This window comes from Talpa occidentalis, unplaced genomic scaffold (assembly GCF_014898055.3).
Source record: "Talpa occidentalis isolate TD23 unplaced genomic scaffold, MPIMG_talOcc4v2.1 talOcc4.5, whole genome shotgun sequence".
Taxonomy (NCBI): Eukaryota; Metazoa; Chordata; class Mammalia; order Eulipotyphla; family Talpidae; genus Talpa; species Talpa occidentalis.
The window spans coordinates 46,970,055-46,986,987 of NW_023604861.1; the positions used below are offsets into that span (position 1 = coordinate 46,970,055).

The following is a 16,933-nucleotide window of genomic DNA, read 5'->3' on the forward strand; positions in this document are numbered from 1 at the left end:
CTGGGGTACAGGCCAGAGGTGCAGAGGGTGAGAGGATTCACCAGAGATAGAGTGGGGAACAGAACAGGAGGATTGACTGAAATACACTGCTCAGGGGAGCAGCGAGCGAGAGAGGAGAGATCTGCTGCGCCATGTGGGTAGCTCCCTGGCTGGGGATCAAACTGGTGCTGCAGTGACTATGGATAGCTTCATAGTGCTGCATCTTAGCCCCTTGCACCACCAGGGAAGCCCCTGATTTTGTTTTTTAATTCATTAAGGTAACACTGATACTGTTGTCTGTATTTGGGAGGATGGGACACTGCCTCCCCTTTCAGGTGTTCTTACTACAGTGCACCCACCACCAAAACACCCATCATCTACTACCATTATCTGTTGTAAGAATCATTCTTTTTTTTTTTTTTTTTAAAGATTTATTTATTTATTTATTTATACAAGCACTGAGTACAGTCAGAAGTGTGGGAGGGTGAGAGAATTCACCAGAGCCAAAGCAGGGAACAGAACAGGCAGACTGACAAAACATACTGCTGAGGGGAGCAGCAGGCTTGACAGGAGAGGTCTGGGTGCCATGTGGGACCCTCGCTGGCAGTCAGGGATCAAACCGGCGCTGCAGAGGCTGCGGGCAGCTTCGCAGCCCAGCGCTCAACTGCTGCGCAACCAGGGGAGGCCCAGTAAGAATCATTTTTAATTTGTACATCAGTAATGTGTATGAAATAGTCCCTAACCCTCAAGAAGTGATAGGTACACAGACTCCCTTCTAGGGCAACACACTTACTCAATTCCCATGCTTTTTTTTTGCCCCCGTCTGGTTCTAGCAGAATTCCCCATGGAAAATATTTTGAAGCTATAAAAATTTCCAAAGGACAGAAATCTGATCCAGTAGGAGTTATTAAGTGGAAAAGAGAGCTAAACAGTCTTTTTCCAAAAAGAAAGGAGTATCATTAATCATCGACAAAATACTTTAACAAGAGTTTACATTGACTTTTCAAATTGTTTGTAATCCTCTCTGGTGTATCTCTCCTTTCCATCTGTTTACATATCTAGTTTAATTCCAACTTAAAAAAGAAAACAATCAGAAAAATCAAACAGTATGTATGTCACCACTCCTCATGATTCTCATCTAAAGCATCGGTCACTTGAAACTCACTGTTTACTGATTCATTGGAACGAAAAATAAAACTCAATAGATGGGACCATAAGATTTTTCTCAGATCCAAATAAACATGACCATATTTTAGTATTGAAGTGTCCCCTCCAATTAATTGATCAAAAGTAGGAGTAAAACACATTTTTCTCTTTCTTGACTTCTTACAGGTCTGACTATCTGAAAGGGATGATGGAAGATGGAAGAGGAGGCACAAGGATCAACAGAGTTTGAAGAAATGTTTCTACTTTCAAAAAGGACTGGCAGTCAAACAGGCAATTGCAAGGCTGTGGCCATGTTGGTCACTGACTGAACATTCACACTCTCTGAAAGTATTTCTGAGTAAATGTTGGTGAAAAGAGCATGGGTTTCAAAATCAGAAAAATTTAGGTTTGAATCCTAGTCTGGTCCTACCATAAGTGTGTGGCTAAGTTTCCAGGTGTCTCAGGTCTTCAACCTTAAAACAAAGGCAAAAAGTGCACCTGCCGTAGGATAGTTATTGTGATGCTCACTGCAGCTCTTGTGCACAGGAGGTCTCAGGGTGTACTCCTTCCTCTTCTCTTGGGGACAAACTTCTCAGGGAACCCCCCACTGCAGTTTTCAGAGTCAAATACACATCAGGTCCTCCCCTGTAGGCCAGTTTCATTAAGTAAAAACTCAAAGTGTTGGCACTTGCTGGGCTCTAAACAGGCCCAGAGAAATAGACACTTGATTCCTGGAAATAATCTGGCAGAGGGTGTTTTCCAAGGACCTGCCTGATGAGAGCGTCTCCAGAATGAAAGCACAGCCCCCTCCTTCTTCTGTGTAATCAAAATTCACTGAGTTCACAGAAGGAAACAGTTTGGAAGCCCTTGTAACTTCATGTTTTTAGTGGCTTTGGGATCTTTTTTTGATTTAAATTTTTTGGAAGATTCTTGAATACCCCTCATAAGAAAACTCACATGATTAAAATCCCATCTTAATGGAGATTTTAATGGTGTCTGCCACACGCAGCAGTGGAATCTCCCAAGGCCACTTCAAGCTAGAGTAACAGTGGCTTCTCACATTCTTTGGAGATGGAAAAATTCCAAGGAAAGAATGGCTTTGAAAGAAGGGAAAGAGCCAGCACTCTGTCATTGGTGCCTTTTCCCTCTCTCCTTTTGATTTCAGCTCTAAGACCTGGTGAGAGGAGGGAGGTTTGGAGCCTGACAGAGTCAGACTGAAATACTTCATTTTATTCATTATTTCTCTGAATTTTGGGAAAGTATTTCACTTATTTAACCCTCAGTTCCTCATATGTAAGCATACTGTACCTACCTCTTGGCATTGAGTAAAATTATATATGTGTGTTTATGCCCAACAATCCATGAGATTTCAATTGATTCTTCCTTTTCCCCTCCCTCAAAGCACACAGCCTTACCACAGCCTCCAGAAGCAGGTCTCCATCAGAGATCCTATGATATAAACCCCAAAGCTGCAGAGCATCCTGCACTCTCATTCTGAGGGTGACTCTCCTCCCTCATGGTGTCATAGTATTCATAAAAGGTCAGCAGCTCCAAGGCGACATGCTGCCTTCACCATGACCTTGTACCTTAACAAAAAGATGGTTAAGAACAGGTAGCCCTTCCATTGGACCAGTTGTCTCACATACAGGTGCTGTTTAGAAGGGTCAAGTCTTTATTCACTATTATTTTCTTGGCAAATTCCAGTCTGCTATCTGGACTGAAAAGAAAAGGCTGGGTGCTGTTCAGTGGGCTGAGAGATTGGGAACTGGGCCTTGATGTTGTACTGCTCCTCCCACTGAGAGACAATCCTGTCTCCTCACCTGCATGACTCTGGGTTAGAGCTTGCGTTGACCGTTGAAGGTGGTGGAAGTGGTGTTGTAGGAGCTCCAAAGGCCTCTATAGACCTTGAGGCTTCCACCATTACCATCTTGGACAGCCCTTGCCTCCATTAAGGGAGCTGGGGAAAGGCCACTGAATGACAAAAGAGCACGTGCAGAGGGGACAGCCAGCAGCAAGATGAAAGCTGAAATGCTGGGTGACCACAACTACATGAGTGACCCAGGTGAGGCCGGAAGGAAAATCACCTGCTGACCCCAAACCCAGATTTCTAGACTTATGAGACAATAAATTCTTGTTTTAGGCCACTAAGTTTTGGGATAGGTTGTTGTGTTGCAATAGATAACAAATACATAGTTTCTCATGACTCAGCCCCCCAACAGCAGTGATTCTGTAGTGGACGCTCTGTATTTGCAATAAGTGTCCAAGTGGAGCTCACAAAATAGCCCACACTATACCTGCCCTAGAGGTACCCCCTAGATGCTCTCAGAGAAGCAAAAGCAGCTTAAATTCTTGGTGTTTCACAAAAAGAGTCCCAGTACCCATGGGAGATCAATTCTGGACAGATCCTGGCACAACATGAAAGTTAGCAGAACCACGCTCTCCAACAGGCAGACTCAGCCACCCATGTGGGACTCACTGATCCCAGCAGCAGAAATACAGATACAGAGACTCAATCATGGAGGCAAAGCATCAGGAGGCTTCAGGCAGTATTGTGTAGAGTACTGGAAGGAAGCAGGGCTAAACCCAGGCACACAGGTGCCCAGACGGGCCAATACTCTGGCACTTTTCAATAATGGGTCTGTAGATATTTGCCAATATTTACACTAAAGAAAGACCGAGTGTTCTGTGGCTTGAGGCAGAGGAGGACAGCTATGTGCCCTATCAGCGAGATCCATGATTCGGTGCTGACTCCTAAATCACATAGCAAACTTGGCAGAACATACCCCCTTTCCTCGGAAGGCCACTTGCTCACATCTGCCATACTCAACTAACACAAACTCTTCCTGTCAAGATTCTCCGTTTCCTCCACATTGTTATGTGTCTAATGATGATGAAGGCCTGGGCAGTTTCCTCCCAGGTAGCCAGGTCTCTCAAACTAGTCCTGGGCAGGGGCTCTCAAAACATGCTGGTAGTGTGTTAGCATCTCTTTGCAATGATTAGCCCCACCCTAGACCTATGGAATCAAAAACTCTTGGGTGGAGCTGAGCAGACTGTAGCATGTGTAGCAAACTCTCCAGGTAGTTCAAATGTGAGATAAGAGCAGATTCTTAACCTCAGCCATCCATGAGGATGGAATCACTCCGGAGTTTTTAAATGATATATCTGGGTCCCACTCAAGAAATTGTGATTAAATGGTCAGGGGTACAGCCAGGGCAAGAGGATTTAAAAAGCTCCCCAGATAATTGTAATGTAAAGCCAAGGCTGTAGACCTCTGACCCTGGATGCAAAGGGTTTCACAGAAATCAATTGCAGACTAATTTACTAATCAGGGTTTTGTTAAAGGTGGCCTTGAGTTTAAGTGGTTTCATATTTGTATGTAAAAGCCTAGGCTTTCCATTTATGCAAGGTTCACTTTAGGCCTCTTTTAACAAAAGAATCTGATCATTGTTACAACTTCGCTTGTACAGACCACATGGGTGGGTCTGTGGCTTGCAAGGAAATCCATTCACACTCCACCCACTAAATAGAAGGATAGAAGACCAAGCTGAGAAAAAGTGCCTGCAAGCACTGTGATAATCTGTGAAAAGACAAAAAAAGGCATTTGGCAAGATTTGCAAATTCGAGACCAGGAAGAATGCACATTAAATTTCAAGCCAGTAAGAAACACAAAGAAAATTGTTATCAGTTGCAGCAGGACACAGGAGACTGTGACACCTCCTGACAACAAAGGCTGTAGGTGATCCCTGCCTTCTCTGCTTCTCACCACCAAGTCATTTTGTTTTGGAAGCAAATGCCTTGTAGAACTTTTATTTATGGTAAAAACTGATCTACTTAATGGCTATTTTACTACTTTCCACCAACACCATATTTCCTAAGACCTTGATCTTGCCACCCATGATTTGGTTAACCACAGTACTCTTCAAAAACCACAGCCTCTGTTTACTTAGATTATAGGCTCCCAATGAAGTCTAAGATTTTATACAGTCATGAAGCAGGACATGAAAGGTCGATACACAGGCCAGGAATGAGGAAGCCCACATAGAAAAAGACAAAATGGCCCTGACACTAGGACCACTGATACCATCAAATCGAAACTGAAGCCATAAACAGGAGAAAAACACCTCGGCTCCATGAAAAACAACTTTGTTCCGCCTAAACCTGTTTCCCCCCTGCCAACCCAGTTTTCCTGCCTAACCTCTCCTCACCCTATAAAAGGGACATCTCTCCCCACAACGGGCGTGGCTTCACGGACCCCCACCTTGGGTCCGTGAGGTCCACCTGGGGGTGCAATAAATTTTCCCTTCCTTTGAGAAATTTAGCCTGGCTCTCCTTTTCTTTACCCCGCCGAACCTTTCATCTGGTGCGTTGGCCAGGAACGGGGTTCAATCCCAAGTGGAGACCCTCCCCCATCCCGAACCTTCCACTCTCCCTTTCGTTGACTCTCTCTCTTTCTACCTCTCCCTGTGGAACTGGAAGCCAGTTCTCCCTGCAGGAGAACTGGCCCTCGCTGCCTCTAATGCCCCGTGAGCGGAGCAGGAACTTGCTCTAGTCCCCTGTTGGGCTTCCCTGGTAACTCCAATCCATGTGGCCACTTCCGCCTCAACAACTTCTTCTCATCTCCCTTGGAGGGGCCATCCTCCACTTCCTCCTGTTGGCCCACCTTCTCTTCCTATGGCACTTCGCCAAATAATCGTGAAGAACGAAAAGACTCGGCCAGTCTGTGGATCACCAGCGCTTGGCTCTTGACTCTCCCAGGGTGAGTTGTTGCCTCTAGGGTCCCTTGGATCACGGAGGTCTCTGCTTTTTATTCAGCGATCGCTACCCGCTCCTGATCCGTGCTTTCCATTTGGGGCTCCCTCTGAGGTGAGACGTCTCTTCAGGGGAACGACCCGTCCTATTTCTTGGAGGTAAAGAGGATGGCGGGATGCTGCCTTCCCCTTTCACTCTCCCACTCAATTCCCTGAGGATCAGGCCAGGGATGCTGGGACGCCGGCCTCCCTTCCTGACCTTCCTTTGAGATCCTAAGAGGGACACTCACTATGGATGGGATCAATGCAATCCCACATTCCGGCAGACACCCCCTTGGGGTGCCTCCTAAAGGCCCTTGGCCCTCTAGATTTAAAGCCGGATGTGAGACCTAAGCGCCTCATTTTTTATTGCACCACGGCCTGGCTCAAATATGAATTGGGCAGTGGCTCTAGGTGGCCGGAAATGGGCTCTTTTGACCCCCAAATTATAACCGACTTAGACAACTTTTGCCGTAGGCAGAAAAAGTGGCCCGAAATTCCCTTAGGGCCAGGCTATCTTTCTCTTGCGCTCCGCCCCTTCCCTCCCTCCTGTAAACCTGCCATACTTTCAAAGTTTCCTCTCATTCTTCGCCCTCTCTGCACCCCTCTTCTGCGGTCTCTGATCCTCTAAAGATAAGCTCAGGAAGATTACCCAGTCTGCCTCAGAAAACCCTGCTGCCCTCCTTAGCCGCCTGACGGAGGTGCTCCAGCGCTATACCAGACTTGACCCTGACTCGCCTGGAGGTGCCACAGTTCTGGCTACCCATTTTATATTTCAGTCAGCCTCAGACATTAGAAAACAACTTAAGAAGGCTGAGGATGGTCCTCAAACCCCTATCCGGGATCTACTGAATATGGTCTTTACAGTATTTAACAACCCAGAGGAACAGACAGGGCACAGAAGGAACTCTGTAGTCGCTAGAAGGCTGAGCTTCAAGCTCAGGCCCTAGTAGCTGCCTTGAGACCGCCAGGTCCTGCTCCTCCAATGACTGCAGCACCTGCTGCCTGACAGAGGACAACAATGGGCCCCATGGGCCCCAACGGACTGCCACCGGGAGCCTGCTTCAAGTGTGGCCTGGAGGGCCACTGGTCCAAACATTGCCCCAGTGCCTGCCCTCCACCAGGACTGTCTGGGGTCACTGGAAAAGTGACTGTCCCTCCACGCCTGCCCATGGTGAGCCTGGCCGCAGTAGGCCAGTCCTTCCAGCCCTTGCTATACTTCCACTGGCGGTCTTGGATTTGGCAGCTGAGGACTGAAGAGGCCCGGACTCATCGACTCCGATAAACTTTGAGGAGCCCAGGGTAACAGTCAAGGTAGCAGGTAAGTCCATCTCCTTTCTGGTTGACACAGGGGCTATCTTCTCTGTCCTCCCCTCCTATTCCGGTCAAGTTCATCTTCCTCAGGCCTCGGTTATGGGTGTTGACAGCCTTCCTTCCCCGCCCAGGACCACTGGTCCCCTCTTTCCTAGTCATGCCTTCTTGCCCCACACCACTCCTGGGTCGTGACCTCCTAACTCGGGGCTACTCCCTCATGGTTCCAAGACCCTAGTGTTGCTCTCACCCTCCCACTGCTCCAAACATCTCCTAACCCTTCTCAGGACTACCCGCTGTCTCCTTCCACTGTTGACCCAGAGTGGTAATGGGCAACCCAGGGCACCCAGACCAATTTCTATATATAGCCTCCTGGCTTACTATAGTTTTTTCCCAGCTACCTTGGTTAAAAGTTGCAGTACAACCTCCTTCTGTTTTACAACCTCAGCTGCAACCTCTTAAATCAGAATGCAAGTTATTGCAAAGACAAAGACTTCTCCAAAACCCCCGATCCCACAAAACCTGTCTTTTCATCCACTGATGATAAAGAACAACCATGACCATATGCCTGGACACCCTGGAGGCCCCCCTTGTATCCTCCTCTACCAGCCTCCCAGGAATCCCACTTGAGTGAGCCCCATCTACTTACTCCATCTGGATCTGAGTCTCAGCTGTCTCCTGATAGTCCTGATTCTCTAAAGGTATCGGTTCTTACGCCCCAGGTGGTAAAATGTGTAGATTGCAAGAAGCAGATAGAGAGGCTCTCTAGCTCCCCTTAAGAGAGACTCGGGGACCCGTATGTTAGAATCCAAATGGGACTCTCCGTGGTGGACAGAGGTTATTCACAGACCAGCCCTACTCCACCACGGACCTGCTCAGCTGGAAAATCCACACACCTTCCTATTCCAATAAGCCCTAGGCTATGATCAATCTCAGTCCTGCAGCAAGCACGCCTAGGTATCCAGTGTCATCTGGAAACTTCTGCAGCTTGGGATTCTTACACAGTGTCAGTCCAGCTGGAATTTCCCCTTTTAAAGATCCTCTACACATAGCCACCCACCTCACCTCCTCCCCTAATTCAAACCCTACAATGTGACCTTAGCCAAACTGGAAACATTAATATCACCCAACAAATGCAGGCCTTGGACACCATTCTCTGCCAATTAAATCACTGGGTACAGGAATGAAAAGCTATCATGGGTATCCATCTTCAATTTGTGTTTTTTCATCATTGTTTAGATGGTGTTAAATTTCCTTATAAAACTAAGGTTTTGCTAAATCTAATAAATGCAAGTGAGGAGAGGTAAGTGTGTTTGAAAAAAAAATGTATTGAAGATGGATATTCTGAAGGTCCTTAAGATAATTTAAAGCAGGGTGGGTAAAATGAAATGGTATTGGAAAGGAAGAAAGCAAAAGATAGTGTTGAAGGTGTGAGAGAGAGATTTTGGTGAGAAATCGTGTGTACTCAGGTGTCTCCCCCTCCTACAACACATTCATGGACTTGCTCATCTGACCAGCAAAACCCCCTCTGACCGACCCTTCATCAGCCGAAGCTGGGGCCAGGATTACCAGACTTGGATCAGCTCTCCCTTACTGCCATGGATCCTGCCCCTAGTAGGCCAGGTGATAATGATCCTGCTTTTCTTTGTTTCTACACCCAGTTTTCTCCGCATTATCCAGGCAAAGATCTCTGAGATGAGCCTTAGTTCTCCCAGACCCGGAAAAGCCATTCCTGTTATTGACAAATGAGCAACAGGGTCCCTGTGGACAAGCAGTATGTATGCGAGCACTTGGGCCCAACTTGGGTACACATCACTGCGCACCGGTCCAGGTTCCACTCAGCCTACAGAGTAGAGGCCCTCTGACTCTCCCTCCTCTGTTTCTAATCCTATCTCTTAAAGCCACTTCCCGTTCTTCTGTCTATGCCTGGCAATTCCAGATCAGCGCAGCCTCGGGCAAGGTATTACCACTCCTAGGGCATTTGATCCTAATCTCCTTATTTTTTCTGTTTGCCCTATGCCTACTCTGTGACCGTCATAACCAGGCCTGAGCCCCCACCCTGGTCTTCGCCCCCTTCCAGCAGGAAGTAGCCAAAAGAAAGAACCATCGCCCCTTTTCCTATCCACAAAAGGCTGGTATGAAAGGTCGATGCAGGGGCCAGGAATGAGGAAGCCCACATAGAAAAAGACAAGATGGCCCTGACACCAGGACCACTGATACCATCAAACAGAAACTGAAGCCATAAACAGGAGAAAAACACCTCGGCTCCATGAAAAACAACTTTGTTCCGCCTAAACCTGTTTCCCCCCCCCCACCCCGCCCCAACCCAGTTTTCCTGCCTAACCTCTCCTCACCCTATAAAAGGGACATCTCTCCCCACAACGGGCGTGGCTTCACAGACCCCCACCTTGGGTCCGTGAGGTCCACCTGGGGGTGCAATAAATTTTCCCTTCCTTTGAGAAATTTAGCCTGGCTCTCCTTTTCTTTACCCCGCCGAACCTTTCAGGACATACGTGTTCCAGAAGGAGACAGGATACAAGAACAAGGTGGGAACCAAAGAGGCAGATTCAAATCTAGTCCCTTAGTCACACCGGTCAGAGGTCTTCACTAGAGTGAAGAGGAACTGGACCCTGCCACCAGAACTGACTATGAATCCCTCACTTAAATCAGCGCATCTCAGCTTTTAATGGGCAAACAAAACATCTGGGGATTTTATTAAAATACAGGTTCTGATTCATTAAATTCCCAGGGGCTGTTACTGCTGCTCCCCCATGAGCCACACTTTGAGAAGCAGGTTTTGGAGAATGTTCTGGGTGTGAGCAGAGTGTGGGGTTCAGAGTGGGAGTGCAGGGAAGGCAGGCATCAGTTTGAGGCTAAACCATAAAACTGAGATTTTTATGAACACATCTCACACCTAGTAGGGTTGTCCTGCCAGGAACCTACTTTTTGTATGATTTCCATATTAAAGAAAGAGGAAATCAAGCACTGGCTTGGTCCCCGTAACAAAGACTCCTATTGAAACAGAATGCTGCTTCCGAGTGTGGCCAGGTCTCTGTCATTCAGATTTGCATCACAGCCCAGCACCCGGTGACTCAGGTTTGAGTCTATGAGGACAAGTAAGTGAAATCATAAAATCTGAGAACAGTGTTGTCCCTAAAAATTGTGTAAGACACTGCAGGGTAGTCAGAATGCTTGTCACCTCCTCAACTAAGGCTAAGACAGAACTTCTGCACAAGTCCCGATTTAGTGACTCAGAGGTCCCTTAGAGCATCATGGCAAACAGGAGGGGGTTACTGGGATGGTAATCTAAGAGGCGGTGAAGATCTCAGTCACTCACTGCAGAGGATATACATTGAGAACTGTCCCTCTAAGAAATCTGCCATAACTGAGGCCAAGTGGACAGGGAGAAATACATCAATATACAGGAATAAACTTGTATCTGTTACTGAGAGAGATTTCTCCTTTGAAGTGATAAGTTTGGCTACATTACCTACCCCTCCATCCATCCATCCATCTGACCATCCATCCAACACTTAGTGAAAGAGCCTCTGTGCCAGGTGATAAAAAGGTGTAAATCATCTAATGTCAGCTGACCCAGGGACCTACGAGCCAAGGTCTCTCCTCCCCAAGGACACAGACATATAAACAAAAACCTAACAATGAAGGTGAGATGATCTTAAGGAGGGGTACACATAGGAGCAACAGGAAAGCAGAAGAAATCATTGATTCTGTCTGGGACGACAGGGACTTGCTTGGTTGGTGATTTCTGAACTGGATTTTGAAGGTGGGAAAGAAGAGATGTAAAGGGAAGAAAAGGATCTCACAGGCAGACAAACAGAAAGAACACAGAGTGATGAAGTGTAAGGCCCATTTCAAGAATGGTGAGTAATTTCTTTGGGATAGAGCATGTGGAGCTGGAACACTGGGTGTGTGGAGGGAAGTGGTGAAAGATGAAGCTAGTACTGGAAGCCACAACTATTTAAGCCGCAGCAGTTCAAAGGAAGGATCCCAACTGCTCACAAGGAAAATTAATCTTCTCATCAAATCTCTCAGTGTACTACTAAGCAGCCATACTTTCAATGTTCTCAATTTAAGCCCCTATGGGCATTAAGAACTTTTCACATTAAAAAAAAAAAGATGCCAGAGTGAAAAAGGAAGTTTTAGCACTATAGTAATATCATTCAACAAACACTTGAACATCTCTATGGGTAGAGGAAATATTAAGGTGAAGAAGAAAGGTTATCTGCAGTATGAACATCGTGTTCTGTTTCTAGGCCTGCCACTAGCCAGCTGTTGACCTAGAGAAAAATCCCTCTCAGCTCTGGGCTAATATTCTCCTCTCTATAATGAGCAGATTAGATTTAAGAGTTCCATCTAGCTCCCACAATATATGTGTCTGTGAGACAAGAGTAAGTCACTCAAGGAGCTCCAAATCAAGGAGTGGAGCAATAATCAGAAATGGCTCCAGATTTACCAAGACTGATGGGAAATCCCCAGGAATTCTTGACATCCCCCCACATCCGCCCCAGTAGCAATGCAGGAAATCTAGTCCACTATCTTCACCAGACTCAATGGAACCACTTCCTTAATGAAACCCCCCTGCAGTCCCAGATGCAAAGCCAAAGGTTTTCCTTTTAAGCCCTCCCTCAATTACCCCATTCCTCCCATTTCCTCCCCCCCCCCAAATCTGGTATAAAATCCAGTAAGTTAATCAGCAGCTTACAATTTCCAAGGCACCCAAGTGGGTGAGGAATCAACAATGATCCTGGAAAGTGTCTGGCAGGAGAGCTTGTCATTCCTTATAAGCTTCTCCAGTAGACTTAAGACCAAAGGAAGAGAATGAAATGTTCCATTAAATTGTTTAAACCAAATGCAACAGATGCTTTTAACCATCCCTAACTATATTTTGACTGAAAAAAAAAAAAAAGGTCTAATGTTATTTCAAATAGCCTTCCATCCCTATCCACAATCAAAATACTCTGGAAAGTTATATTTACTTGATATCCAAACAAAACCAGACTAACACCAACAAGCTTTGCATTTAAAGCTGACTTACTGCCAGAGAGCATTTCTCTCTCCATTCTTATGTCTACTCACATACATATTTCCATTTAAAACACTACAGAAGCTAGTTACTCTGTTGTTTCTTGCTTTGCAGAACTTTCCAAACCAGAGTAAACATCAGTTATAACTTTGTAATTGGTTGGATAACTTACCTCAAAGACATTAAATTTGGGGGGAAGAGGTCAATATAAAACTATTTTTTGCAAGCTATTCTGAACTTCTCTCTGTAGATTTTGATAAGGAGAACAAAGTGATCTTCTACGTAAAGTAGGTTCAATTTTAGATAAGAGGTTTACTATCCTTGTTGATGTCTGAAATTCTTTTAGAATAAAAACTATTTTGAGATCAAATAAGTGAGCATCAGTTAAAAAAAAAAACAAGAAATGCACATGGGTTTTAAATGACAAGTATCCTTAAAAGAGATAATATAAGTGATGAAATAGAATCCATTTCCGAGAGTTACACATTCTACTAAAAAGTCAAGAAAATGATTCCTACTGGTTTTTGCATCTTTTAACAGCTTGGATCTTGCAACCCACTAAAGACCAAGTCAATAGGCTGGTCAGGTGCTTTCTACTAGTGAAAAAGAATATACAGTGTGGCTGCTGAGAGCAGGGAAAGCCAGTCTTCACAGCCTAAGCTCTGGTTTCATAGGTCATCCATTCCAAATGCAAATATGGCTAAGGGAGGGAGGAAAAAGGAGACAATCTATTCTGCTTATTTCTTGGAACCATTCATTGAAACTTAAAGTTAGAAAAGGCCCTTTGAACTAATGATTGAACTTCTAAATTTTGCATATGAAAACAAAAACTACTTAGTGATCACTAGAAAAGAGGTTGGATAGATTATTATAGATTCTTCAACTGGGAAAGAAAAAGTTGAAATAAATAAGGTAAAATATTGAGAAACTACCGATGACTATCCACAGTGTATCTGCAACATGATCCATCAGTTGGAAAACTATGGACTGACAAAAGTGCTAAATAATTAACATTTCAGATCTGTAATTTGGAAAAACAAAACCAAAAAGGTGTGGCTTCAATAACCCCAGAGAAAACAAACAAACAAAAAATTCAAAATGGTTATATAAATTAGTTTCATTATGAGAGTTATATTACACTCAATTTGCAAATGGGTATTATTTTCATGTACATTTTGATTTAACTTCATATTAACAATATAGACTTCCCTCACAAAATTCATAAACATTACCAATTAGTTATAGCAAATTGTAAACGTCAGCTACTGAAGAAAAATGGAGCAGAAAAATGGGGCAGAATGGGTCTATTACATTAGTCAAAGACATGATGCCTTAAAAGTAAGAAAATAAGACTGAGATACAGAAAAGGAATAGATTGCAATATAGAAGACTTGAAAATATCTCAATTACTGGCATCATTTTCTCAGGACATTTGCAATTAGGTAAATATACACTTTAAGGGGAAATGCATTATCTCTGTGATTATTTACACCTCAAGGCAGGCATTCACACTAGCAAACACACACAACATTACTAATTGATAAATATTCAAAGGTGAGTAGACCTGGGTCCTTGGTGGGTGCAAGAGACCCCTGATAAATACGAGTCAGAAAATTGACCTTTGGACACAGCTCCCCAGAGAATGCAGCCCATAGATTCAGTCTGAAACTTCTGATTCAAGTTAGAAAGTATCAGCCAAATGTTTTACTCTGACTTGTCCTTCAATCAAAGGAAGAAACCTGTGATTTACAAAGGCAAGCTTCAAAATTGCAAACCCCAACCACTGCTAGAACATTATCTAAATCAGCAAGTAACACAGTTCTCACTTTGCCACTATTTTCTTTTGCTTTCTTCCTACACACATATGTAAATACTTATAAAATATAGGAAGTTAACAATTTAAAATCTCAGAATAGAGTTCCAAGATTTCTACCTGACCTAATAAAATAAAATCCAAGTGAAATCGCAAGATCTCACTCCCTTTTTAACAATTTCTATGAATTAAACTGCTCCTGATCACAAATTGATCTATACTTCATGAGTCAACCACAATCTGAAACAAAAATAAAGATGTGTAAAGCAGAAAATTCAATAAATACTTTTTTCCTCCGTATTTTGGATTCACAGTAATTTACCTAGATTTACCTTTACATAAAAGATGATGGACTTCAGTAAGGTACTTTAAGTTCTACACAATTATATCCAGTAAGTAAATGTGACTTTTCAAAACAAAAAGTGGAATTTTAATATAGAAAATAACGTTATTTTAGCAACTTTCCCAACTTACAGGGAGTTCTCAGACTTTAAGATCTCTCTCTTGCTCTCCCGATTCAATAGTCTCACCACGCTAATTGGAACTATTACTTGTTATTTAGAAAGTAATGGTATAATTAGTCTTCCCACTGGGAAAGAATGTTTAACAGTTACTGCATTTTAGGTTTAACAAGCATTAAAAAAATATATATGCTCAACCCTACTGACATTCCTTCCCGGGAATCATTGCAATAACATTTTATTTTAGCTTTTCTTAACGGGGCTTAAAAGAAAGGCGCTCCGAAACCTGGCTTTCGGCGCCTAGGGGGACTGCACCGGAGGACCTGGCTACTCCGCCCGCTAGGCAGAACCCGCCAGCCCGAGCTCCTAAATCCCCTCGGCTTTCACACCTCGTTGCAGCGGCCTGCACAGTAACCGCGGGCTGTTTTCCTGATGCCGGCCAAAGGGGTACAGCTCACCGACTTCTCAAACTATCTCTGTCCAAATCGTTCGTCGTTTCTTCTCTCGGAATTTAAAGGCTCGGTTTGCAGTTTCGAAATTTAACGGTATTTGGGTCCTTGACTGCCCCATCTGTCAGGTTCACTCAGGTTGGCCCCCAGGCTAGACTGTGCACCTCCCACCTGCTCCCGCAAACGCCTGGCCGGGTGGGGGAGCACAGCACAGCAGGCCAGCTGCGGGAGGGAGTGGAAGCTCCTGGAACGTCCCCGGGAACAGCCGGACTTAGGGCGCCAGGTGAGTGTAAAGATAGCAGCGCTTGACATTTCCTGGGATTCCGGGGATTCTGCACCCCGCAGACGCGCGACCTACAAGTGGGCTCTTCTCCATCCCTCGCTAGGCACTCCACGGTGACCAGTAACAGTATAGCCAACACTCGGGTCTCGGTTCAGCCCCCTAATCTGCCCATCCCTCCCTAAGCAGCCTGCAGGACATTCTAGGAGAAACTGCTCCCGGCTCCGGAGGGCTCTGCGGCCCTTTGCCAAGCCGCTGGGGAGCAGATCCTGGACGCCGGCAGGTCCAGGTGCGCAGCGCTCCCCGAACCTGGGGTCTGGGCGGAGAGCTCCAAGCCGGCAGCCGGGCGGAAAAGCAGCGACTGCAGCCGAAAAGGGGAAGTCCTAGCGCGATCAGAGCGCCTCGCCAGCAGCGGATGATGCCGGCTGGCCCCAGCCAGTTTCTCTCGGAGGCGCCCACAAGATTGCCCAGAGGAGCAGAAAGGGTGCCACGGCCCTAGGCATGCCCGCAGCAACTAGTGTTTCAGGTTCCTGCCGAGGCTCGCGTCTCGCTATCCTCGTGCAGCTAGTCTCGACCCCACAGGGTGTTACCCCACTTCCGTCCCAAAGCCGGGCGCAGACCTCGGGCGCCTCGGGCGGGAACCGCGCCTCACCTGTGAGAAGCAGACAGCTGAGAAGCGCGCACAGAAGGAACCGGGTGTCCCAGCAGCTGACCATGGTGAGCGCGACGCGGCCTGCTTGCCGGGTGCCAGCTGTTCCCCGCGGGCCAGCAGCCCGAGCCTGTCTTCTAAAACTCCGCAGACGCAGACCCGGCGCTCCGACCCCGTGCCGGGAGCGCCCCTCTCCGCGGCTGCAGCCGGGGAGACAACCACTTCCCCGGGTAATCCACTCAGCCCCGCGTCCTGGGCGCTGAGCTCCAGTCCGGGAGCCCGTTCCGAGCTGCAGGCGCCGCCACCGGGTAGGAGCCTGAGAGTGTCCGCCCAGCGCACTCCGAGCCTCCAGCGGACCACGATTAAGACCAGTCGAGGGCGGGGGCGATTTATAACCTTTCCCAGGCCACTTCCTACCCCAGCACCTCCTTCCAGTGACGTCAAGGGGTCCCCCACCCCTCATCCGCCTCCCCACCTACTTTCCTCCGGGACCTGAGCCCCACGGTTCAGGAGAGGGGCGGGGGCCGAGCGCGCGCAGGGGAGGAGAGCAAGTGCGCGTGGGAGGTGCTGGCGACGCGGCCGCCCAGCGCGGCTTGGGCAGGTTCAGGGTCCTTGTTCCCGGCGCTGAAGCCCCGGTCCCCTCCTCTTTCCCTTGGCGCTCAGGAAATCCTTGCCGGCTCCCTCCGCCCGGCTTACTCAGCCCCGGGGGCCGCCCGTAGCTGAGAAGGTGGACGGGAGCTCTGCGCTCGGGTCCCCGGGCGGAAAGTCCGATCCAAGGGAAGCTGGCCGCGCCTCCGCGACGCTGTTCTTGGCAGGAGGAATGAGGCTCAGTCCGGCTCCTTTCCCTTCCCTGCGCTTCTGGTGCTGTCCCGCCACCCAGACCCTCCGGATTGTCCCGAGACTCGAAGGCGCCAGAGACCCTCGACACCGGAGACTGGACCGGGACCATCCGACGAGACCGGACACTCGCTTGGCACCTCAGGGGAAAAAGACAGCGAGCCCGCTCAGTCCCCG

General features: G+C 46.9%; 1 protein-coding gene across 1 annotated transcript in view; it reads right to left on the reverse strand.

The window, feature by feature from the left end:
• The window catches only part of FLT1 (fms related receptor tyrosine kinase 1), a 171,043-nt gene extending 154,615 nt beyond the window's left edge, over nt 1-16,428 (reverse strand). Inside the window, exon 1 of the mRNA XM_037527077.2 lies at nt 15,923-16,428. Coding sequence (XP_037382974.1) covers nt 15,923-16,382 — 460 coding nt within the window. The 5' untranslated portion in view covers nt 16,383-16,428. The remainder of the gene's footprint in view (nt 1-15,922) is intronic.
• Between the last annotated feature and the right edge of the window lie 505 nt (nt 16,429-16,933).